The sequence below is a fragment of the Lonchura striata genome, chromosome 3 (assembly GCF_050655825.1).
Source record: "Lonchura striata isolate lonStrDom1 chromosome 3, ASM5065582v1, whole genome shotgun sequence".
Classification (NCBI taxonomy): Eukaryota; Metazoa; Chordata; class Aves; order Passeriformes; family Estrildidae; genus Lonchura; species Lonchura striata.
The window spans coordinates 45415266-45441770 of NC_140705.1; the positions used below are offsets into that span (position 1 = coordinate 45415266).

Here is a 26505-nt window from a genome sequence, read left to right on the forward strand (position 1 = left end):
CATACATTTATTTTTACAGGCATCTTCACAGAGTTACAATTTCCCTACCACCTGTAATCTCAATTCACACTCCAGCTCCTGTGTACCTGTACCTGTGTGCTTGTTCCTGCTCTATACAACCAGATTGGAATTTCTCAATTGGCCCAGAGCCACAAAAGTGCACATCTGTGCTCAGGAGAGCTCTTCAGTAGATGATGAGCTAGCTCTCAACAGGAATACTTTGCTAAACTTAGTTTCAAAGAACTGCTAGGAGTGCAGTCATCTACTGACATAGCACTGGGATCCCATTTTGGATATGCCCATCCATGGTGTACACAATTCCACAGCAACAGCATAAGTGGTGCAAGGATCAGGATAATGTGGGGTCAGTAGAGAAACACTCAGTTGTTCTAGGAATATCTACTCTTTCTTTTCACATTCCCTTCACACAGACATTTCTATGCCTTGTTCAATGACACCAATTCCCGCTTTGGTCCTCTGAGTACAGAACAGCATTAAACCCCTACCAGTCCTCCAACACCAGGTTATAAACGACCTAATTCTCTCATCATAGAAAAGCTTTCACACAGAGCATCATGCCTGGTCTCAGTGTTTTTCCATTCTGTGACTGTGAACTTTGATGCTGTATTATCCTTATCTTGCCCTGTGCCGATTCTGAAGTCTGTCCTTTGTTTAATGCATTCTTTCCAAGGGTGAGAGAGAACATTTGGAATCACTGTGCCTACATCTCTCACACAGAGCTTGAGACAAGAACTGCACAGCTACTATCTTTAGCTAAGCCAGACTTTAAGTCAGAAAGGTGCTTTAAAATCAGAATTCCCTACTGTAACCTTGAACAGTGCTATTTGCCTGCCTATGCACCATGCTGGTTTTGCTTCTCTTCCCTTGCAAAAAAAAAGAGGACAGTTTGTTTAACGTATTCTTTTGAGAAGCAAAATGCACTGTTGCATACCCTCCTTTTCACATTTGCAATAAATATAGAGGCAGACAAAAAAAAAAAATAAAAATACTGTTAAATACTACAAATTACAGTGAAAATATAAGCCACAGTCTTTCCATGAAAGTTAAAAAAGAATCCTAGCAGTAATAGGACTAGAGGAAATGGCACAAACTGAGGGAGATCCTTTTAGACATCTATGTGGCAGGAGTGATATTTAAAAAATATATTCCAAAATACTAAAATCTCATCTCTGAGTGTCAAATGTTTTCTCCGCTATTCAGACATGATTTTCTGCTATGGAAATACAGGATAAATTGACACATGGCAGCTACTCCACAGTATCCTCTTTTATGTACACCCTTTAGTCTGTCAGAAGTTGATAACTGAGGATATTGGGGCCTGTAAAGGATATTGAATCTTGTAGACACCCATAAATTTGGAGTGTATGAGAACTGGGTCAGTAGTGATACTCAAAAGAACAAGCTTAAAGTAACACTGTGTGCTTTGAATATGTGTCTTTTTTCGTTATTCTTTTTAGACACTTGGCATTCTTCTCGTGTTTTCCCTCCTCATGAACCTACGTCTCATTCCCCTGAGAACTCTCACTATTCTGTAAGTGTACACACCACACCCTTTCCTGCCTTTTCATCTCAGCTCTCATAACTCTATTTCATGCCATGTTAGTTTCTCTTCTTTTTCTCTATGTGAAAGCTGCTGCATGCTGAGCAATTCAGTACATTTCCCTTCTCCCTGACCCTCAAACCCCTTTCCAGTATTTCCTACAACAGAGTATGCAACAATTAAGTCACAGTGTATTAATTCAAGGACTTCTCAAATGTAATCTACCTTTTCAGGGGCAGTAGCCACAGTTATCAATGAAGGGACTTACATTTCGTAAAAGCAACTCTTTTGCAGTCTTGGCACACTTCTTCATAAGGCATCTGACATAATTTAACCCTTTGCTTGCACGCTACAAATGTGTGCATTTTGTATGTATGTATTTGCTATTTTAAATATATAATTCAGTATCAGAAAATGTTCTCCTGATATGGTCAAATGCTTATGTCTGCAAATAAAGTGTATTTGAGTTATTGTACAAGGTATTAAGTATGTTGAAGTTAATTTGACAGTCATATATGCTTAAATGCATTGTGTTTTCAGGGTGTTAATTTGAAATCTGACTTTTTGCTTAGTCAAACTCTTAGAGTGTTCCCAACACTTCAGTACAACCAGCAGCTTCTAACAGATACCATAGAAACCTTCAGAAAATATTTACCATAATTTTTCTTATGTCCTTTTCCCTTTTTGGAGCAACATTTATAATTCTGCATTGGTCTAAGACTAGGACTTGATATATATACTCCAGAGCAAAAGATTATTTGAGTTAAATACCCCTGTAAAAGTCCTACTTCAACAAAAAAGGTTATATTTCGACATGAAAAACTGGTAGTATTTGGTAGAGAGTTTGTATTAATTTATTAACATCAGTGTGGGCTTTTTAATTTTCTAATTTATCTTTTTTCTGAGAGGAAAATCAAGCCTGTTAAAGGGCTATTGCTACATAATTCTTAACAGCTGAGAAACAGAAATAGGTTATATAAGGAGCAGTTGTTTTACTGCACATTTTCTATAAAGTTGTCACATGAAAAACATACTTGTCAAGTTATTCAATTTATAGACTTATTGAAGATTTACAGCCACTCAAGATGCTTACAGTACTCACAGGTGGCATAACTGTGCACGAGGCAGAGTGCCAAACAAATAGCAGTAGTAACTGTTCAACAGTGTGTGGTGTTTGCAATAGATCAGGGTGATGTGTATCAGTTTACTTACAAATGTAATACATTTGATTTCACTTCCATTCCAAAACACTTACTTGACCTGAGACTTGGCATGCTATGCTCCAACTCAAGACCAGCCTATTTAATAAACTGACAAATGCTCTTTAACAGGAGCTAATAATGGAAACATGTTCACTGTGAACTACTACTCAACTCTACAAAAATTCTGGATAGCTTTTTTGCCCTGAGAGTTGTTCATAGCTGAAATAATTCCTGTGCTTATAATGGCATTTGCACTGCTCTCCAAAATGTTTGAGCACTCCCCCATCTGTGGTCTAACTGCAGCACTTCTGCACAGCTAAATCTTATTTCAGACAGAAAAGGCAAAATGCTGACAAGACAAAAAAAGAAATGTTCTCCCATGACTACTCTGCTGTGAAAATGTTTCTTTGTCTTTTCTGGGATCATATCTTGTTTTATGTGGAGACATTGTTAAGAAAGAAAACATTTTTAGGAACTTGAAGAAATAAATTCATTTGTAGTCTCCTTCATCCTCTTAGTTTTCATTGAAAACAACCAAAACTAATTAATTTAAATCATAAAATGAGCTCAGAAGAATTCTGTGAAACAATCTAAACTTAAGATTTTTTAGTTACCAAATCAAAGTGACACAATGCCCTTGGTTAGGAAATTCCAATATGGTGGATACAATTTGACTAAGAATCCAGGTTAAAGACACATCCCATTACACTTTCACTTTCTGACATGTATAAACTACATATAACAGCAGTGCCCTAGTCATAGTGAATTCTAAGGGGTTTTTGAAAGAATTTAAACACATTTAAAATCATTAAGAAACGTTCCTTTACTTAAAGCTCTAATGCAAATTTTGTAATTCCATCTAGTTTTACATATATAGGCATAATTTATCCTTCAGAAGAAAAAATGGATTGAATTGCTGCAGAATTTCTAAGCAGCAAAAGCTTCGTAACAGAAATGCAATGAAGGAATGTCATTCATGTGTGAGCAGGTAACATATAAAATATTTTGTAGTAGTGGATCTACTACATAATGCCCAAAGTACACAAAGGAATGGTCCCACTTCTCTTTTCTGGGGCAACTGGTGGTAAAAGACAAGACCTAATGGTAATCTGACCTGGTTCTGTTGCTTGTCAAAGTCACCATGAAGCTGATCAATGTACCATTTCCTTATCTTTTTCTATCTCATTAACTGTTTTGTTCAGTTCTGGCAAAAAACACAGAACAGGAGCTTTGGGAGAGGTGTGGAGACCAAATATAGTAAGCACAAAACATTATTATCTTGGGAGGCTATTCCAAAGATGCAACATCCCAAAGAAGCTGTGGAAAATGTTAAGGCATAATTGTCAGAAAATCCAGCCACCTGTGGTGACTTCAGGAATAGAAGAACTATGCCTTTTAAAAAAAGTGAAACTAAATCAGGAGCATGGTCAAAAATTGCTAGGTCTGCAAAAAAGTGTGGACTACAACAATTCCTAAATGTTACATGGCAAATACAGAATATTTTTATCAATTTTATGCTAGGATTCAGAGCATAAATATTTTCTCTGTCTTCTGTCATAAAAACTTTCCTGAATATTTCAGTGATTCAGTCTCCCTTTTGCTTTAGCAGCATATTTTTAACAATATGAGGCTACTAGAATTTGGGACTTGAAAATATCAAACTAGAATGGTTTACTCAATTTTCTTTTTTAAATAAATGTTCAGCTTTTGGTTCCCTTGTCACATGAAAAACATATTTGGTAAATTACTAAAGAGAAAAAAGCAACATATACACCTTTTCAAAAAACATTCACCATTGAAATAAATACCTACAAGTGGCATGAAAATCCAGACACTTCTCAGATATACACAGAAAGGAGCAACCACACTTCCTACACGGCACATCATGCTTCCACTTCCAACAGCAAGTGATCTACACAGAAAAGAATTTGAGTAAGAATTGTTGCAGTTAAAGGAAACGATTAGAAATGCACAGACACTTAAAACATCAGTAAGATTTGTGTCTTTAAGCAATTATACTAAGAAGCTCTTGCTATGCCAATGTAAATTTATATTGTAGTGAAATTCAGCTGCTTCTGTAATTAAGATTAAAAATATAATTATCATTCAGCACAGATCACAGGATGAATAACAAGGACTTATAAGAAAGGCATAAAGATGTTTAAGAAAGTATTGAGTATTCTTCTAGTTCCCTAATGGAACCTATCAATGCACATGGAATGCAAAATAAATAAAAAACTATGGTACAGCCAAACTCCAGACAGCTCTGAGGCAGCTGAGGAACTCATCCCATCCCAAGTCTCTCAGATCACCACCACTGATGCCAAGAACTGCTGGATCTTGTGTAGAATAACAAATTAATTAATGAAAATTAATTAATGAAAAATATATAACTGGCAAAAGTTCTTACCTTACTATTGTTGGGTAAAGTTCTGCTGTGTAGAGATATATAAGGCCAAATGCCACACCTATGGAAAATTTTCCAGCCATATTTGCTAAGATAATTAATATATTGAAATCCTATTGAAAGAGAGCACAAATAAATATATCACCAGCAAATTACACCCTTCCAAACATAATTTACATTCTTCAAAAGTTGTGACTCTTCTTTAAACAATAAGGAATACTCATTGCTTGCTTTTTAAAAATTGTTCAGTAAATTACTAGTTTCCATATCACTTTTTACTAGTCCTGGTTCACTGAAGCCCTAGGAACATTTTATGTGTGACTCCAGCAATGAGATTGAAACTTGTACTGAAAATACAGAAATCTATCTTAGACTGGCAGCTGCAACTTAAAACCAGCCTTTATTTAACTATTCTATGATTTATAAAGAGCAGCTGTATCTACCGACTTAAGAGCCTTTAAAATAAATTTCTGCTATAGGAACACTTCCAACCATACGTGACTAACCTGAGGTATGAACATAATTAAAACACAGATCAGTGCACTTAAAATAAGGAACGGAATGAGTGTGTTTCTCCTTCCCAGTTTGTCCATCGCAACGCAAGCAATGATATAGCAAGGCAACTCCACAGCACCTGTCAGTATGAAATTATCTCAGTTTAAGCCATGATTACACATATTCATCTCATAACTGTAACTTCCTCTTTATGAGGAATTTATCTGATCTAGGGGGTAGTAAACAAGTAAAGTCTAAAGATAACCAGTGTGTTGGGCTAGTTAATTTGGTTACAGAAAGTCTGACAGAAGACAGAGAACAGCCTAAAATACGGAAGTGGGAGTGGAGAAGGACAAGGGAAACAGGTTTCACAGCACAGAGCAGCTCCAGTTCTCTTTGGGGTGGAAAATTACAGAAAAGAGCAAGGCCACAGTTCTGCTTCTATGACAATGATGCTGCTGTCTGAAAGCTCTACATTTGCTCCTTCAGATATTTTCACTTTAAAAGCTCAAGTGTGCCCACAGGGAATATTGCTGGTGTCACACCGACACACCTTTCAGGATTTGCCAGCTTCCACCTGGACAGGGATGGTAGCCATAGGTGCCTCTCCCAGAATCAGCTCAAAATCATGTTAAAGTAAAAGGCAAGAAAGGTCTGTCCACATCCAGTTTTCTGAGTAAGCCCCACTAATACAGAGTGCAGTTCCAGCTTTGTCCCTTCTCCATAAAAAAAGAGGGTTTACAATATCCCACTCATAATACAGATTATCCTGTCCTAGTATTTCTTTCCAGAGAAAAACTTCTGCTGCTCTAAGGACCTGGCATTTGGCTAGACCTGTTTGCACTGTGTAAACATGATTTGCCCCTAGACAAACAATACTGAGCCAAAGCCAGTTTGGACATGTTTTAAGCCAATTTGCTTAGGAAGAATGCTACTATGTCCAATGTAAAATCAAGGAAGAACATAAGATACAGCCCTGAACAGCCTGGATTCCTTTATTAGGTATAGTATGTCAATACACCTGTAATATCAGGAAACAATCTTTTGGGGTTATGTTGGAAAAAGCAAGTTGTAATTATTTGGTGTCTGTGCTAAAACATTTTTAGAAGAGGTGGGTACAGTGTACTCCACAATAGTAGTTTAGTTATCTGGGCAACACCAGCACCCACTCTTCAACACATCAGTCTAACAATACACTGTAATACATGACAAAACAAACTGGAATTATGAGAACCCCAGTCCTTCTGTGAGCCTGTATACATGATCAGTCACATTTACTTCACTGAGAGTACTCAGCTGCACAAAGTAAAGCACATGATTTAATTCTTCACTGGCTCAGAGCTGCAAGTCTGATCTAGAGTCTTCTGAAGTCAGTGGAATATTTCCACTGATGTTAACAAATTTGGATCAGGCCTTGAATGCACTGAGCTGCCTTTATAAACAACTTACATGCCAAAGAAAGATTACAGCCAGGATGATAAAATTAAAGGAGTATTACAACTTAATTAAAATTACACTTCTGAGAAAACTAAAATGACTTTTCCTTCTGACAATTATATTTTCCACACAGACAAACTCAATATATCACAACTGTAAGTGATAAAAGGAATATTTTTTCCTCCCATTTTCCTAGTTTGTGCCTTTAACAGAGCTGAGTGAATTTTGTGTTGCTTGTCTGACTGCTTCCCCTGGTGTTTGTGTGGATTTATTATAAGCATCCAAGGCAAAAAGAAGACAAGCCAGAATATGGTTTTACAATCAGAAAAACAAACAGAGAAGAACTCTGTGCACCAACAAATTCTAATTTTTTTTTCTCAGATACAGTGAAATTTGGAGTGAATGATACTGTGTTAGTCAACTTTATGAAGAGTTAGCATGAAACTTTTCAAACACGGTTCACAATTGAATGAACAAAGTAAAAAGTTGGCTGTCAAATCTATAGACATTTTTCAATGCTATCTTCCAGTTCTGTTATTAACAGAATAAGGTACAAGAATATTTACCTATGAGAAAGAGGTTTAAATATTCATTGCCTCCTAGACTGACAGAACTGAGGGAGAAGACATAGTACCCCAAGCTCCCAGTGAACCAGATCAGCCAGACTGTGATGGTCCTTCTTGCAATTTGCCAGTTACAAAACAGGTCTAAGATGTTGTGCTTCTTTGCTGAGGATGTATCATCATCACCCATTCTGCTGCTGGCTGGATCATCTTGTTGGACTGAGCACAGTTCAGAAACTTTGCAGGGAGTGCTGACTTTATTCCATCTTGCCATTGTATCAATCACTTTTTGTGCATCTTCATATCTTTCCTCTGACAGCAGCCAAAAAGGTGTTTCTGGGAGCATCCAGCAGCACAAGACAAAGGGAATAGTTGCTATGGAGAGAAATATCTGATAGACCCACCAGGTCCGAACCAAAAATCCCACGAGTGCCACAATCATAATTCCCATAGCAAAAAAAGCATGGACATGCATAGAAGCCCAGGTTCGTGCTTTAATGCCAACAAATTCAGTCACATAAACAAAAGCCACAACCAGATAGCCACTTGAAACCTGGGAGGGTGGGAGAGAGAAAAGAAAAAAAAAACAGAGTGAGGTTTGTTTCTACTCTCTCTGTGCACCAGCAGTGAAAACAAACAGCTAACAGTGTTATACATCTGTGTATGCTAAACTGTCACTGCACTGGCCTGTCTCACACTGACAGAAAAAAAGGTCACAATGAAGGCGAATCAGCTGGAGAATAAATTCACTCAAACCTTCATACTGCCTGGACACTATTTAAAAATGTAAATTGAATTAGGATGCTTCTCTGTAGTGAGGGACAGCCAGCAAGAGACACCTGTGAAGAAACTTAATTTGCTGATGTCATTAAGCCCTTCTCCTCCAAAAATCAGATCCCTTAATGACATCACAAACTGGATGCTTGGGAAAGAGAGGTCCCCTGAAGTAGTTGTCACTTCTGAAAATCTTTATCTCAACTTTTAAGCAGACCGTTAATAACCTGCATGTCAGAAAACTGCACATTTATGAACAATTACCTTCCACACACTTGTAAAAGATCTCATTAAATCAAAGTTTTTACAATATTGGAAAAGAATCTCATATATACACAATTACAGGTTCTCATGTGGTATCAAGTGAATGCAATTACTGGCATGTTCTGCATAATAGTATTTCTTCACTGAATACATATATATATATATTATTGAATATATATATATTTCTCAAATATCTCAACATCAAATTCCTGGTGTCTTAAAACATTGCAAAACACAGCTAGAGAATATAGACTAGAAAATATTTCAGTATATTGCTTTGATTAATCAATTTTCCTGTTAAAAATATTCCAGCTAATAGTCTCCAATTCTGAACCCACTGATAAGAAAGCTGCACTGACCGCAGGGTCATGGGGCTAGAGTTTAGGACTGCACCTTACAAATCAGTCCCAGTGGCCAGATAAAACCTACAGCATTGGTCTGGTCAAAGCTTTTTGCTTATCTGAACTACCACAGGACCTGGCATCAACAGCCAAGGTAGTCAGCAGAAAGACTACTGTAGATCTCACTGCTCCAGACTGACCTGATGCAGGTTTTCCTGCTAGGAAATTCAGGCAAAGGGAGCTGCAGATACAAGGTCCTGTCTTGACTAATGCACTGTCACCGCAGGAACAAAATAAATTATGGGAATAATTTCAAATATATAACCCATGTTCAATAAGCTTTTTTTTTTTTTTGTGATGGCATTCTAATTTCTTTATGCATCATGCAGTGAAAAGTTCAAGAATGTACTTTAGGCTGTAAAATGTTATTTTAGATTGGTTATTATGTAAATATTGAATACATGTCAGATATTTGATATATACCACACATATATAAACTTGTGTGTGTGGGTCTGCATAAACACACAAACTGAAATATCCTTAAGTACAGTATAAAACATCTAGGTGTTAAACATATCTGCCTATGTATTTAGTATTCCAGATACAGCTTAAAAGACCAAAGAGATGCATGGAAGAGAAAATGTGCATCTCTCCTCCATCACTCAAAATGGTAGAGATAAAAATAATACTTATTATAGATTTGCTAGTTTAAGAAAAAAATATATTCCATTTCTAACAATAAGGAGAAATGCAACAGCAGCTGCAATGCAGAATCCAGAGTTCGCTGCTCACGCTTGGTATTTAATTACCAGTCCAGCAGAGGTTGGGATGGAGGAAGTACCAAACACTGCTTCATACAGACGCTTTCTATTAATTCAAAGAGGAAAACTGCTGTGGTCCAAGAACATTCAGACTCTCCCTGCTCTGCTGAAATAAGTGCAACAGACGGGGCTTTAGAATAATGAAGTAGGAGAGGAAATAATAACAAAAGGGAGGTTTTCCTGAGAAGGGGTAAGAAGTGACATGGAAAAGGGCCAGGGTGAACTGCCTTTCTTACCATAGCGAGGAGAAAGCGCACAATCACGAAACTGTAGTAGTCAAACGTGAAGGCCACTGCAATGCCAAATACAAACTGACCAGCACTTGTGAACCATATAACACGCTGTCTTCCCAGTCTGCAAATCACAGCAGTAACAAAATCAGCAATAACCACAAACATTCTATTAAAATACACCTGCAGCTCCAGAGAGCCTAGATGGAAGTTAATAACTCACCACAGAAATTCTGGTTTAGTTACCTGTATTAATTTGTCAGTAATTCCAACTTCCAAGAAAAAGGATGAATGGAACTTCCATTCCACAATTCTTGTCTGGAAGCAATGTGCAGTGAGCATTACATATGTTCACCTTCAGTTTTAACTTCTACATAACTGATTGGTAATTTTACTTTTATTTATGAGGACATAAATCAGTTTTTCAGATATTTTATATCAAGTAGTATATCATGTTAATAATTTCTGACAAAAGTTAGCTGTGATAACACATGCCATCTTTTGTCAAAGTTACAACCAATTTTGATAGTAATGAAAGGTCTCTGTACCTTTATCCAGTTCTTTAAAATTGAATTTTCTAACAAATGACAATCACACAGTCTCTCATAATTCTCTGATTTCTGACAGCACATATACATGCATATAAAAACACAGAAATCCAGGAAGAAAGTAAAATAATGGCCAAAAAAATCATGTCTAATACTAGCTGCAGCAGTAGATATACAAGACTCCATTGGGAATTCACTACATTCTATCTACAAATGCTTTGTAACACAAACTGTGTGGAATTATTTTTCTTCCTTGATAATAACTCCTTGGTTCTTATTACCTTCTCCATTGCAAACAGCTTTTCACAAATGGGGATATTACTTTTAGATAGAGAGTTTGAGGACGTTTGGAGTGTTTTTTTAATGTGAGTATTTCGTACTCCAGTAAAATTCCTTCTGTTTTTTCCCAGCCTTGACCTGAAGTCATGATTTGGTCTTTGATCCCTGCCAGGAAAGATCCCAATAAGTCTTAGCTATCTGAGCTCTTCTGTTGGGAAATCTGTTAATTGGTAATGGGAGGGATACAAAACCTTATTTCCCATGAGCCAGGATGTGTCAGAAAATAATAACTTGCAGCTGTAAATTCTGCAGCCGTAAATCTGCAACTCAGAATGCGTGTATTATCTTAACTGGTTGTCCATGGGTTGAATTAATGGAAATGAGAACAATACAATCCTAACTTTATAAATCATATCCAAGTATTAACTAATAAAGTTATGAATTATTTAAATGGACTAAAAACAGATGTTGGCATTATATTCTGGTTTTGAATTAAATAGTTTTACAGAGCCTGGGATTGGGAGGCAGATTGATTCCATGTGTTCTAAAAGCCAAATTAAAAAGAAAAATTCATCATTGCTTTTGTATTCCCATGTTGTGACTGTCACACTGTAGTGTGGTGCTAATGAAGGAAAATCAGAAAACAACACGTCTGATCTCCTTGTTCTGCTTACACTCTTAGATGTGGGATGAAACTTCACTTTCCACCTAACAGAACTGTCAGTCAACAAGCTCCTTTATAGAAAGACATAAATAACTCTAAACCAGCTTTCAAAGCAAAGCACAGGTATAGAAGGTGCCCAAGACAAAGCTAAGTTCAACATAACCTGGATATTTGATTCTCATATGGACAGACAGGCATGGCTGGGTGCTCTCTGAGGCAGGAATATGCCTGTTCGTGTTGGGAGAGAAAACCAGCTGAGGCAGGAGGCCACAGATGTACACCCCGAGGCTCATTGCTCTCAGTCCAGCTCTGATGCTGGATTTCAGTGCATGATCTGAGCTAACACTCAGGGAGGAAGCGTTGGACAAGAAATGGGCCTTGGAACTGTGAGCAAGAGACTGCCTGGGTCAAGTCCCTCCAGGACTGATGCTCCTTGTGCTCAAACAGAACTTTGTACATGCTGGTAAATGAGTGAAGCTACAGCACAGCTCACCCACGCCCATTTTGCCTCTTATGTTCACAAGCTTTCCAGAGACTGAAGTTTAAGCTAATTTTTTCAAGGGCAAACCTAGAACTGGACAGCAAGGAAAAATAGTATATGGGTAGTATAATATATTTTAAGAAGGTGGGACTTGATTAAATCCTCAAAGCCTTTGCATCTGCTTCATTGAGCTGTACTCATGACAGAGGTTAGGAAAGGTGATTTTCAAATACATGACATTTAACCTTCTAGTAGCCCTTCAGCTATTTGTCATATTACAAAAAAAAAAAAAAAATAAAATCTGCATTTCCATAAGGAACCTATTCTCATGAAAAATGAGGTGAAAATCTACTCCCAGATTTTAACGTTGCTCTTACAATGAGCCATTGCTATTCCTGTCAAAATAAGTAAACAGACAAATAAATAAATAAAAATCTAAAGGAAAATACTAGCTGCACAGGGTGATTTCAGGGATCAAGGCCTAGAACAATGTATGAGAACATATGAAAAACTTTTAAAAGTAAATTACTTGAGAATACATTTTAAAATTAGGACTTGTTATAGGAAAAAGAAACCAAGTTAAACAGATCTGTGAATAAAGCAATATTCAAAACACCTGAACACTGCATATGTAATTATGAATACACAATGAATGGAAACAACAAAAACACAAGGAGTTACTGTAGCCTGAAGCAACAGTTTACAGAGGACAGCACTTTACCTGTCAGCGATATCACCAAAAATCACTGCTCCAATCAAGACTCCAAGCATGAACATAGGCTGGATTAATTTTGCAAGCCATTCTCTGTCACAGACCAGATCCCACTGCGTAACAACTGTGCTCTTCCACTTTGTATCATCATAGAGAAATCCATCAGAACAAGGAAATACAGACTTGTTGCCTTTGTATTCATATGCCAGATCCAAACTGACTTCTCGTTTGGACCTGCTGCATTGATCAAGTTCCCAAATTTCTCCATTTCCCAGCTGGACTACAACGTAGTTTTCTGTTGATGTCCATAGTGTCCAGATGTCCTCTATACTCGATGCAGAGGAGTTGTGGAAAAGAACGCTACTCACATTTCCAGGGAACCCGCATACAAAGTTAGGAGTAACAGCCATGAACACAGATGCTAAGTAATGGATACCACATGACATAGCTTGAAAGACAGATGCAAAATAAACACATGCTTGAAATCTGTAAAGGGAAAGAAAACATTTTACTGAGGAAAAGCCCTCTATACATGAAAAAATATTCAGCATAATTGTTTTGGTAGATCAGTAAAAGGAATTATCATTAATGTGTCTAGTGTTTTGTTGTGTGGCGCTGCTTCAGTATTAGCTAATCTCTATGAGAGAGATGAGAAAGATGAAAAAAAGATCCACAATTAGGAATCTATTGTTAAGAAATGAGTGCTGCTCTTAGTTATGTGTTCAGTCATACAGAGAAAACAATTTAAAATGAAACAGTTCTGACCTTAAGCACTTAGTTTGAAGCAGCCTTCCACCCTCCAATTCTCTGTAGCACATCCCCTTAAAATAAGGCCTTAGATTACTTGAATGCTTAGAAAAACCAAAATGTTGCATCCTCGGGTTCTTGGGGATAGAGATATGTGCATCAAATAAAACAAACCAAACACATCATGACCCTCATTCCATCTAATTGTATCTCTGCAGCTGAATTCCATTTATTTTCCAACTCTCTTCATTGCAGCCAAAAGACAAAGAGAGAATACATGTAGACACACGTAGAAGATAGAATCTGAACAATGTGAAATGTTTTGTAGCAAAACAGAGCTCTGAACTGGGTTGGGTTTTGGCTTAAACATGGTGTGCAGTTATCCATTAAAGATTGTATCATAAAGCAAACCTAGTAAAAGAATGTTTTATGCATAGCCTGAATTTTGGCATTTTAACAGCTTTTAAAACTTGCTTGAGATGCAAGTAAATCTTAGCAAAAAAATTGGATGTGTTTGGAATTTCAAAAGACTTGCAATGAACTCTAGTGTCACTGTATGCAAATTCTAGACAGTTTCTGATAATTTAAGCATAAGGAGACATTTTCTCAATTAAATGTTTAAATTATGCATATAATTAGTACAACATCTGTTCAGAAAAAACAAAAAAGCTTTTGTTCTCCTCCCTTTTTTATTTCCTGGAGGCAAATCAATTGCAATAATTTCAAGAAGTATTCAATGAGCTTCGATACATACATTCTTACTGCAGGATGCAGCAAGCCTTGGCAGTGTGAAACAAAAAGCAGATTTTTTTTCACATGATCAGAAGCTATCTCTGCTGAAGTTATAGGAAATAATGTCTAAAACCTATTGCCATGAAATGTCTTCTGGGAAAAGTCAGAGCAATCCCAATCCCTGTAACAATTGCAGACTCTAGATACTCCTTCTCCAAAATGTATCTAATCTAGCCATTAATTCCCATAATATAGATCTCAACAGTACATACCTTAGGACTTTTAAATCTATCATCTAAATTTCTAAATAATTTTGAATCTATCTATAAGCAAAGTGTTGAAGCAGAATTTACTGGCTGCATTGTCTTAATAGCCAATTAACCTTTCCAATAAAACAGTTCTCTTGTAAAGCACACCTCCATTCGCCATCCCCATTCTCCTCTGCCTTTTAGCTTGGTTCTTATTTCATTGGTAAATGCAAACCCAGTGGCCTATCCTGTCCTTCCAGTAGTATTTGACATTGCTGTTGTTCCGCTGCAGTGCTTTTTATCCGCCTTTCTCTTGACTAGCAGCTCTATTGACTTTTCTGCAGCAGTCTGAGGAGTGAGTTGAATTGCTAAACCCACTGTGGCAGCTCAAAATCGGGCTCCACTTCCCTCTGGAGAATACTGCAAGGCAATCCTCACACAGGTGCTGTGCTGCTCCTTCCCGAACAAAACTGAAAGGTATGGGCAAGAGAAACTGAACATAACCACAGCAACCCTTTAAAGTCCATCAATTCTCTCTCAAGAGAACGGCTTCTTGAGATTAAGTGGCTAGCCATAGATCAAAGCAAGGCCGAAACAGCTCTGAAAGGTGTTTGAGCTATCTTGGACCATAAAAAAACACAAAGGTTATTTTGAAATGCAACCCTTGGGACCCTATTGATGCAGACAAATATGGTCAATGATGTTTTTTAGTTCCTCTTCTCCAGTTTCATTTTAAACTGTTCCCATCAAAAGACACAAAATCATTTTAAAAATAGCAGAGGATGACCAAATTCAACAACCTGGGCTACTGCTGCAGTATGCAGAATGCTAGAAAGAGATAATAGTGAATTAAACATCTAGAAGCTGTCACATCTTCTACTAGCTAGTTAAAAGTGGCATACTTGGAACCAGGGTCCCCAGTATTTGCAATATCTGTCACTATGCATTAGAAAATGGCAGTGTCAAATAATTCACTTGGTATTTCTGAGAGAGAGGGAGAACGAAATAATTTCAAACTCTCATACACACCTCTTGAGTTTCCTGATCAGTTCTTGCAATACAAGAAATATCAGGATCATCATTTATCTTCATCTCAGTAAGTAGGAAAAATATATTTATGCCTTTTTTTTCTTTTTTCTTTTTTTTTTTTTTTTTGTCAGAGAAGCTTCAGGGAGATAACAACATTTTAGGATAGAGTGTGAGAAGGTGGCATGAAACAATCCACTACACAAATTTTTACAAATTCAAAGCCCAACAGTATCACCTGGGCTACGACCAGGTCTTGTTAATCTCTGCTCTCACTACTCACTTGAGAGTTTTATCTTATTTCTTCCTGAACATTTCTTGTGATCATACTTCAATGACCATTTTGACAGACCCCTCCACTGTCAAATCTTTTTGTGGGTAAGTTTCTCATTAAATCTAATCTCTATGTCCCCTTTTCTAATATAAGACTATTATTAGCTTATAAAGCACCCTGGTACAATCTTGAATAAATCTTCCTTTTCTTTTATGACTTCATTGTACAGAATTCTCAGTTCTCCTCCTGTTACTGCCTACAACCATACAAACTAGAGTCTGTTACCCTTTCCTTTTCTTGGTGTCCTTTCTTTCCACCTCTGTATAAATCAATAAAGGATTCATTTTAAAGAAATATGTGTCATACAATATTTCACCCATCTTTTAAGGGTTTCACTTACAATTAGATATAGTTTATTCTTGTAAAAACATCCTTCCATTTCCAATGCTATGAAAATCTTATTCAGTTTCAACAAAGAAATCCACTCTGTAGCACCATTCTTTTTCTTACCTAATTTGCAGCATCCATGTTAAGCAAACATAATAAGTCAGAATATCAGATATACATTAACAGACATAATTTATGCTGGATATGACTTCATTGAAGAATAGGAAAATGGGTTTTTACAGCAAAATTACCGTGTTGAACAGAATTTTGCAGGCAGGATTGCACTGCAGATTTTAACCTCTACCTGCTCAATAAAAGAGCCAAGGAGCAGGCAGGGGGATAGGGAGGAATAAGGCCTGATGTGAAGTTAGAAAAGCATTTGGAAACACCAGAGTCTGAAGGCACTCTGCACCACGCTAACAGGCTGCTTCCCTGCCTTCAAAAACTATTTACTGCTGTCTCCAGTAAAATTCCACACTGGGCTGGCTAAGCTCTTCTCTTTATATACTCTGTATGTGCACATTTTTGTAGATACAAAACACAGAAAAACTACCCTGAAAGCCCTGTTTTTCTGTGAAGAAAAAACCCATTGCTGACTACAGCAGTGTTGTAACAGCATTCCCACTGATCCCAGATTATGAGCTTCTGGCAATCTCCTGTGGGTAGGAAGAGATTTTTTTCCCAGAAAGACCAGTGGTATAAATGTCAGGAAATTCCTTAACCTGTATAGTTACCAAAGAGGACTGAATCAGACCATTAGGGAAAACACAGGGAAAAAATGAAAAGTGTGTAGGGAGATGATTGTATAGGGATGTAGGAAGGTAACTGTGTAGGGATGGAAGGAGATGGGAGAATCCTAGAGGTTCATGGAATTTTGCTTTCCAGAGCAGCTGGAGATTAGGAACAAAGGCACAGGTCCAGCATCAGGGCAGACAGAGGGTTGCTGGAGCAGAGACTGGGGTGGCAGAGTGCTGAGCGAGGAGGAGCACAGAGACTCTGCCTCCTGTGTTGCCACCTGGGATGCCTCCCTTTGAAGCCCTGGGTACATGAGTTGTATCTCAGACGCTGTGCTGTGGCCATGTGGATGCCCTGGCCCGGTCTCAGAGCCCTGGGACGGGTCCCTGGGCCGTGGTCGTGCCATGGCCCAGCAGCCTCCGGCCTTTGCGGCAGCCCGGAGCAGCTCCCGGGACCTGTGCGTGGCCAGGAGGTCACAGAACAACATCTACAGGTCCTGCACTTCACTGACCTGTACTGGCACAGGGTAAAGTCCAGGCTGTCCTTGCTCCTCACTGTAAATTATTAACTTCTTCCCAAATTCTTAATTTAAGAACACCAAACCGACAAGGAAGTCCTTTATTACTGAGCTTTATTGTCTGCTCTCTGTTGCAGACAAGTATATACTATAATCCCTTTATTAACCACACCAAACTCAATGTTAAAAGTTAAATTTCCCTGAATAAAGAAATACTGTTGTTCATGCATTGAAATGGTAAGAAAATATCATTGCAGGAGCAAAAAACACTATTGAAATTCCCCAAAAGAAAGCAAATTCTGTGATTTATTTTCCAGGACTGATCTCAAAAAGGGCAGATTTTGGCAATAGGACTTTAGATACCAGTCATCTTCATATACACATAACAGATTATAGAGCATATATTGTTGCAAACAATCTAACCTCTTTTACAGATATGTTTTCCGTCCTAAAAACACCATTTTTTGCCATTTAAAAAAAGTTTTGTGAACATGATGACTGTCCTAAAAGGTATGATAATTTCTCTCAGTGTTTTTCCATCTCTTCAGTGACTTGCCATGGGAGATAATTATTTGGCAAGTACATTTTGTCACTCTTGCCAGGAGTGTCAAATATAGAAGTCAGGAAGACTTTATAGGTTACTGCTCCAGTATAGAGATGCTTAATGAATGCCAGAAGTCAAATGAGCCTAAAATTGTCTTCACAAAAGCAAGACACAACATGAAAACATTCCAGTCCCTCTAAAAATATTTGTGATATTTCTCCACAGTATATATTTTTTTTTCACTTTGCAGCTTATAGTAAAAAAAGATCTTTGCATTTTCTATTTCCTCTGCACAAGTTCAAAGATCAGGAAGAAAAACAACTGGTAATATAATGTCACTACCTGAATATGAGAAATACTGTTCCATAAAGACAATGAACTAGATCTCAGACCACTGTTGCTCTGGATGTAATCTCATGGCACAACAACTCTGTGGCACTGTAGCTACAAGATATTTTCTCCTTTCTCTTTTGCCACTGTTTATTCCCCCCTTGAGACCCAGTACACTCTAGCCTCAGCTGTGGTGGTATTTCTTTTGTGGACCATCTGTGAACTTTGTCTGGCAAACCGATCTGACTTGAATGAAAAAGCCAAAATAGATATTTAATTTTTAAAAATGAAACACAAACCAAATAAGCTAGACTAGTTTTTCAGCCTAATTTATATTACATCCATGCAAATTATCCACACCAGTCTATTTGGAAAGTCATCCATCTCACATACAAAAAATACTTGAAGTGCACATTGCCCCATATATTTTAGAGAATAAATCCCCAGCCTGAGAGTACTTTTAGCATTGTCAGTTATTGCAGTGTACAGCGGGGACAAGACTTGCTATTGGACACTAATTTTATGTTAAATAACATATGATTCTGATTTCCTTGTTTGTCCATCAAAAAGAGGAGAAATTACTGGATATTCATCAAAATCTAATATAAACATCTGAAATAATTTTGGTGTAGAATAGACTCACAAAACTGTTCTGTGATTAGCAGAATATTTCTACTACTCCACAGGCTTTACAAGAACTATTTTTACTGCTTGTTTTGTCAATGACCTCATCTGTAAGTTGCTTAAGTCAGAAAACACATTACATTTTTGTTGTGCAGTGTACACTCAACAGCATAAATTCAATGGAAAGAAATTTCCAGATATTTACTATTTCTGAAAGAGTTTCTGTTCAGTAACCACTTTAACCTCTGTATTTTATCCTGGGTTGATTGGGTTTTTGTTGTTTGTTTTTTTTTTCATGTGAGAAAAAACATTCAGCATTCTTTCCACTCTAAACCAAAAAGCTATGATGCACTTCCACATTTCTCTTTTGAGAGGAAAGGAACTGAATGTGACTCAAGACTATTTTTGCTGTGGTGCAGAGATGCAGATTTGGAAGCAGCCTTAAATATACAGCATGCACAGCCTTATTTGACTTATGGTGTCAAGAATAAACTTCCTTCCCTCCTAAGGTCAATTTGAACTATGCTGAGAGTCCCAGCCCACATGGTTATTGCCAGAATTTGTTTACAGAGGCAGAAGATGCTGTGTTTGATGTCCAGTTTAAACCTATCAACAGCACAGATGAAACAGGAATAAAGGAAACCAGAGAGATCAGGAGGACCTCAGGAATTAAATGTTATAATCATTGACAACAATGTATACATCAATGAGTAGTCACCAAACATCAGACACCAAACCATTCTTACATTTAAAACTGATTCTCTAAAGAATTCACTTCTATTTCATTAAACTTATGCACATTTGCCTTTGATTCAAGACAAGTTCAGCATTTGTTGACCAGAGTCAAGAAGAAAAATACAGTGGCTGCTTACTATGGACTTGGTATGACAGATGAAGGAAGTCACATCAGCATGAAAATAAAGAAACAGAGCTACAGAATTAAGGGCCATACTTAAATATATATATATATTTTGAAACCTAATAGAACAGTTCTACAGTTCTTCATTTTGACTATTTAGGTCAGGCACATAAGGTTCCTGTCATCACCTGTGCCAAAATAATAAATATTGCTGGGTTTCAACAGTTGAGTAGCACAGCTTTCACCTATGGACAGACACGCACAGCTGAAAGGGAGCTGCTGCTAAAGGTGCCCCAGAGTTTCTTGTGCCCCCCTGCCAAGGGTGGCTGCCCCAGGGGAGAGCCAGCCAGAAGATGGTGTGATCACTCCAGCCCAGTGCCCAACCTTCTTATTCACATAGCAGTGAAACTGGGAAAGACACAGAGGCTCTGGATTTGTACTCAAGCAACCACGGTACACATAAACATTCCACTCAACTTTCCTGGGAAAGCAACCTCTGATTAAGGGGGAGCACACCACTGGGAGCAACAGCAATTCCAACAATGGAGTCAGTATTTTTTTATTCTCGTTACCCACTTGCCCTTTCTGCTATACATGGGTTAAGGACATATGCCAGGTCATTTAATTAAGAAAGAACATGACCATGCAGTTTTTAAGCAATTTAGCTTTGTTTTGGAATAATTTGGACTAATGTTACACACAGCAGAGTGGTTACACTTGAACAGTAGTAACACTTCAGGCTCTATACTTGGAAGTTTCTATTCCAGGAATGGCATTTCTATAAACATCTACCATTTAGAAAATTAGTATGTACTCTGCATGATGTATCACTAGCATTACTTGTCACAGGGAAAGCTCAATTCCAGTTTCTCTGGTAACACTGTTTTCTTTTGGTTAGCCTCTTTTTCATGGACAAATCCAAATTAGGTATTTCATTCCCTTCCACACTGTACCGTTTCCATCAGGTTACGTAAGCAAATAATTTCACATCATAATCTATAAGGTGTCTAATAGAATTTCAGTGTTTTTATTGCAATTCCATCTAATTATAGACATAGGCAGTACTTCATGTATAGACAGTTACATTTCATTCTTTCTTTCCCATTTAAGAAATAGGACACTTTCTGCTGGTTGCATTGCTGACACAATGGACTAACTGTGCCCAAACTAGCTTATATTTATTTTATCTTTTTTTTTCCTTTCTATAATCCTGAAAGAAAACTAACTGGTTGTTATACTAATTACATTCTTACTCCTCTGTTATTCTATTTGCATATTTATTCTGCAAAACCTTAAATCTGTTGCAGCTGACAGGACAAACACATGAACTAAATATCTACTTCTGAGTGGTGAAAACTGCCTATTCTGAAGCAATGAGCAATCTATTTTTTAAAGATTAATTCACAAAATAATTAAGCCTTACAGTTCTCACAGTTATATTATGCCTTTTAAGAACTCTTTCTTTGTTGATGTTTCCCATTCATAGTCACACCCAAGAAGATTTGAAAACAGACAACTCATTTTCAGTAAAAATTCTGCTTAAATTCTCTTCACATCCTGCCACATATTGTTAAGCATACTACCCAAGGTTTTAAATTTTTATACTTGAAATTTAATTCCTTCCTGGAAAATGATTATAAAATTACTAATTCTTACAGGGTTTTGGAAGTTCTCAAAGAAAAGTGTAAAACAAGTGGGGAGTCTGAGTAATTAATTTAAGAACACTGGACATCACTTTCCTAGGGAAAGTGTAGCTGTTCCTGTACCTATGAGTATCTTCTGAGTTTTCAGTTAGAAATAATATGGAATATTAGCTCCATGGATCAAAGCATGTTTGAATAATTTCTATAAATACTCGAGAGAATTGTCATAGAATTTTGACTTGCTCCATCCTATAAATCTTCCTTAATATTAGCAGTGATTTTATCCATAACATTACTTTTGCAGCCTTGAATTTGGTTAAGGTAATTTAGTCTATTTCTATGAGCTACATAAAGCAGTTTATACTAGATAATGTGTCATTTTACTCTCTCCGGCTCCACTTGCAACTCTTACAATGTACTTTGTTAATTCTGGCATTCACCATAGTGACTCTTTATCAAAAGCAAAACCAAAAAGTTGAGGTAGATGCCTCTGCTTTATTAGCTTTTTTTGAATATTTCATTAAAAAATATATAGCTACCTCAGCTGATATCTTCTCTGGCTTGCTATTTTTTCCATATTTCTGAAAAGTTGAGGATCTCAAGCTCTTGTTCAGCTGCTGGAGTTTTGTGCCTCAAATTATCTTAAGTATAAAACATCAGCAGGGTATGTATCTCAGTACCATCCTTGTGTATAGCAAAATGGTGGACAGAAATTGTCACAGAATGTGATAAAGGCTCCTGGGGCCTTCCAAAAAGTCCCTAAATTTAAAGCTGTTTTCAGCTTGCATGATTTTACTTCCTGCAATAAATGCAAACTTTCCATGAGTAAGGCCTTTAATAAAAATTTCCTTCCAACTTAGAGATACCTCAGTATTGCTGAAAATCATCACTATTGTAAGAAAATTACTGATATAGCTTTTATAGGAATGGAATCCCTGTCCTAGGCATTGTATTACAGGGAACACACTGTCCAGTGCCCTACATATTTCACATTCATTCACACCATAATATTTTAAGATGAAAGAATTGATCATCAGCTCCTTGACATGTGTGATAACTGCCTTATGCTGCCATAACTGTGTCTCTGCTACAGCTTGGTTTAGAAGCCACCCTGGGGTGTTGGCAACATTTCAGAGGTGAATCTCAGCTGTCTGGTTTACAAATCATAATTCATTTATCAGCTTTAAGTTTCAGTGTTGCTCACACTGCAGGTTGTAGCCTTAGAGAAGAAATGGATAGTGCAGGTGCGATTTCCTCCCACTTTTTATTTAGTCACCTTTCTATTATGGCAATCTACTTTTTCATCTGCTTCTCTTACTATAATCTACTTTTTCAAGTCAGAAACAGGCAGGCACCTCCAGGGTGAGGATGCCAGCACGTTCTGTGGCAGAACACTTTGGTCTGTGCAGCTCTTGCTTTAGACTGCCCCCAGTATGACCTGGATCCCAGCAAATGCTGTTAGAACCTCCTGCAGACCATGCTGCTGGTACACTGCCACCATTATCCTGGAGCACTTGCCAGTATCCAGCTTTGGTTCTGAGTCTTGAGAAAATTTCCACTTTTGCCTAGTCAGGCATAGATAATAAGGCCTTTGTTTAGGCTGCTAGAGTTTGCTCTCTGAAAACACATGGGCTGTCTCGGTGCTCCAAAGCTATTATGATGCCTTTCAACCAACAAGGTTAAGTACTATTTGCAAAATCCCTCCTACACAGACACAATAAAAAAAAAGAGGGGAAAAAAGAAATGCTGCCAAGTCCCCCTGTTTCATCCTATGAACATCTGAAATAAGCACAGGCTGACTCAGATGTTATAATATAGCATAGTTGTAAGAATGCTTATGAAACATTTCTGTCAAACACCACCCCTGACTAGGAGCCAAAGGAGGACTTAGATATGAGATTCTTCTGACTGACAGCTGTCCACTGGTACATTTTGAAAACTGAATGACAGATATATTGCAATAAACTTTTCCACTGCATAAGGTAGCACATGGTGGAAAAAAGGATTTTTTAAAAAAAACAATCTCCAAATCATGACACTTTGTTCACCTTCAGCAAACTACTCAAAGGTTAAGCAGAAATTCACATTATATGTTTAAAAATATTTAGTGCAGAATGTACTAAGTACTAAATGTATTAGTATTTGAGAAAAATCTTGTAATGCTTCCACTTTTTAAATTAAAACTTGACTGTTTAAATGCTGAATATGAATACAGTGGCCTGCTTCTCCATACTAATTTGAAATCTGAAAAATTTGAAAAAGAAAAAACAATTTCTTTCCATATCTAACAAGCACACTTCTCCACTTGAAAAATATATTTTTGCTGATAAAGAACCTTTCAAGGTATCTGTAAAACACACGAGTGTCAAAAATCATTGTTTGAAAGTGTTCTTTTTTTCTTTTTGTGAAAAAAAGAGGTGAGCACAATCTTTGAGATACTTGGGGCTCCTTCTTAATTGACACAAAACAAGAATTTCTGGAAGCAAAATGTACACAGCACAATTTGCAGATGTAATCTGATCACAAGAGCTTTGAGCTGTGAAATAAGAGAGAGGATAAGGGCAACAGCATGAAAAGAGGAGCCTGGAAAATGTCCAAGATGTGAAAAGAAGACAATGTTCGGTGTAGAGCTTTAGAAGCACACCAAAGCTCTGCAAAGTAGGGAGAAGAAAAACAGTGTTAGCACCAGACACTTAAATATTGCTACCATGGCACTGAGCAGCAGTCAGCAGAAATCCAATACAAAGAATTTCTACAAAAGTCAAGCAAGTTTTTTAGCTAAGCAGACTCTCTCATATCTTTATAAACACTAGAACTGTTCCAGGGTAATAAAGAGACATTGAAACTGTTTGTATGTGTATTAATGTCTACTAAATCCCTTGTTTGGCTGGAACAGGTGATTGTTCTATCCAAACAGGCAGCCTGTCCTGCTTCCCTCCTCCTCACAATAGCCATTGCTAATCTTCAGTTTGCTTGCTTCTAAAGTCCAAACAGTAGCAACCCCACAACTCCAGCAAAATTTCATAAAAGACAACAATGCAAAGATGTCAAAACCTGAATAAATACATAAATATCTCAGTAAAGATAAATAGCAGTAATTTTTAATTTATTAGATAGTCTAGCTGCTAGTAAAATGTATTCTTTATAAAACCAATATCTGAAAATCTAGGTAATATACTCAACTTTGTAAAAAACAGAATATTTCAAAAGAAGAGACAATCTTTTAAAAAAATATTATGGAAATACTTCGTTACAAAATCTGGAAATAGTGCCAGTGACACCCAATCTTCCTCTCTCTCCCCGACAATTTTCACCACCTGCTTTTAGCTCAAGTATAAGCCAAGATTTGAAAACTGTTAATCACAAGGAAAACGCTGCACATCATGTAAGCTGCATCTCAGAGCTACCAGACGTTCCAGCTGGGAAATCAAATCCTTACGCTCATCCACACTTACCAGAAGGGGCACCTCCCCAGATCTCTCTTTAGACACTCATTCCTGATTAGATCATGTCTCCACTCAGCACACTGCCATGGTGCAGATGAAAGAGACAGAATACATAGCCTGTTTCTCACCAGCAACCACATATGTACGTTTTGTGTCCTGCTGGCAGATTAAAGACACTGAAGTTATCAAAAGCCCTTTAGTTTACCTGGGAATTAGACATGCAGGCAGTGTGAACCATCTCCCAAGGCTCACCTACCCACTATGCCCACACTTTGCTACCAACCTTATGCCCACTGGTCATGCCTCCCCTTTCCCAGCACAGGGCCTGCCAGGGACAGCCAGTGTCTGACTGCACCTGACTTTACCTGATGGGCCCCTGAGAGGGTTTTTGGACTCGGAGTGGGTGGGCAGAGAGGGGCTGAGGCAGGGGGTTGAGAGGGAGAGCCCATAGGTGCAGTCTGGCAGGATCAGCTGCATGGAGAAGGGCGCAGTTCGCTGCAGGTACATCGGGAGCTTTAGGTCTTGGCAACCCTTTAGTGATGAGGCCATCTGAGTCAGACAGCACTATTTGTCTGTCACCCAATCTCTGCAATAGTGACCAGTGATCTCATGCTCCACAGACTCAAGAACAATGTTTAAATGTTTAAAACAACCTGCTTGAATTTATAGGACACAGATGCTACCCATGCCCAAATTCGAACAGAGGCATAAAGTCTTCCTTTAATGGCATAGGCTACAGGAACCATGACATGTCTATGGTTGTTCATGCATGTCTCAAGACCCTATTAAGAACAATGGCATCACTGAGGCTTGTGAAAGAGAGCTCAAACAGAAAGCAAAAATATTGTCAGCATCCATGTGAATGTCAATTCTGTAAAATTCACAACCTTAATCAATTAATATTATTAATATTATCTGTATATCAATAACTTATATATAGCTATAATATATATAATACAGCTATATATACAGCTATATATACAGCTATAGCTGTCTTATATATAAGATGCATGCACACTATCTCTGTATTTATGTATGTATGAACAGCTGCTCATTCTCTACTGCATCTGTCAGATTTTAAGAAAAATCAAAACAGTCTCAAAATACTAACAGTCGTGCTTGGATTGGTCAGAAACTGACTGTGTCAAATCTATAGAATCTATATATAGTGCATAAGTTATATGGGCCTTATGGGAACTGCCTGAACTGAAGAAATGAACCACTGATTATCTCTCAGTGCCAGAATGCTGCAAACTGAACAGAACTAACTCGATGGTTACAGTTATGAACAACTTTTCAAATGAAATAGGATAATTTATCTATTACTATCAAGGTATTTAAAAAGATTTTACGATATTTTTAAATAGCTCCACCCACCATAAGCTTCTATTATACTTACTGTTATACTATACCACTAGTGTGACCTTTGAAATCTCAAACAGCCATAAGTCTAACAGGACTATGCAAATTTTGGTAGCTTGCATCTCATCTAAAAGCTCCTAAACTTAAAGCAGCTCTTATTGAACTGCATCTCAAACAATCTGGTCCCTAGATGTCAGGTTCTGTAGAATTGGTCTCCTTTTAACTGCAAGTAGTTTTGAAAACTTTATCTAA

The 26505-nt window shown here is 37.5% G+C and overlaps 2 protein-coding genes across 5 annotated transcripts in view; one reads left to right on the plus strand and one right to left on the minus strand.

The window, feature by feature from the left end:
* The window catches only part of LOC116183419 (uncharacterized), a 21253-nt gene extending 8886 nt beyond the window's left edge, over positions 1 to 12367 (plus strand). The window contains exon 4 of the mRNA XM_085576216.1: positions 20 to 12367. The gene's annotated coding sequence lies outside the window, so the exon portion shown is untranslated. The remainder of the gene's footprint in view (positions 1 to 19) is intronic.
* The window catches only part of SLC22A16 (solute carrier family 22 member 16), a 31664-nt gene that overhangs the window by 3306 nt on the left and 1853 nt on the right, over positions 1 to 26505 (minus strand). For 2 of the 4 annotated variants that reach the window (XM_085575006.1, XM_085575007.1), the window contains exons 2-7: positions 12789 to 13265; positions 10102 to 10219; positions 7669 to 8218; positions 5677 to 5804; positions 5174 to 5283; positions 4576 to 4675 (exon numbers count right to left, since the gene is read on the minus strand). In XM_085575006.1, coding sequence (XP_085431132.1) covers positions 4576 to 4675; positions 5174 to 5283; positions 5677 to 5804; positions 7669 to 8218; positions 10102 to 10219; positions 12789 to 13265 — 1483 coding nt within the window. Of the gene's footprint in view, positions 1 to 4575; positions 4676 to 5173; positions 5284 to 5676; positions 5805 to 7668; positions 8219 to 10101; positions 10220 to 12788; positions 20970 to 21055; positions 21641 to 26505 lie in introns of those variants that run through there. The other 2 variants (XM_085575005.1, XM_085575008.1) reach the window with 2 other exon arrangements.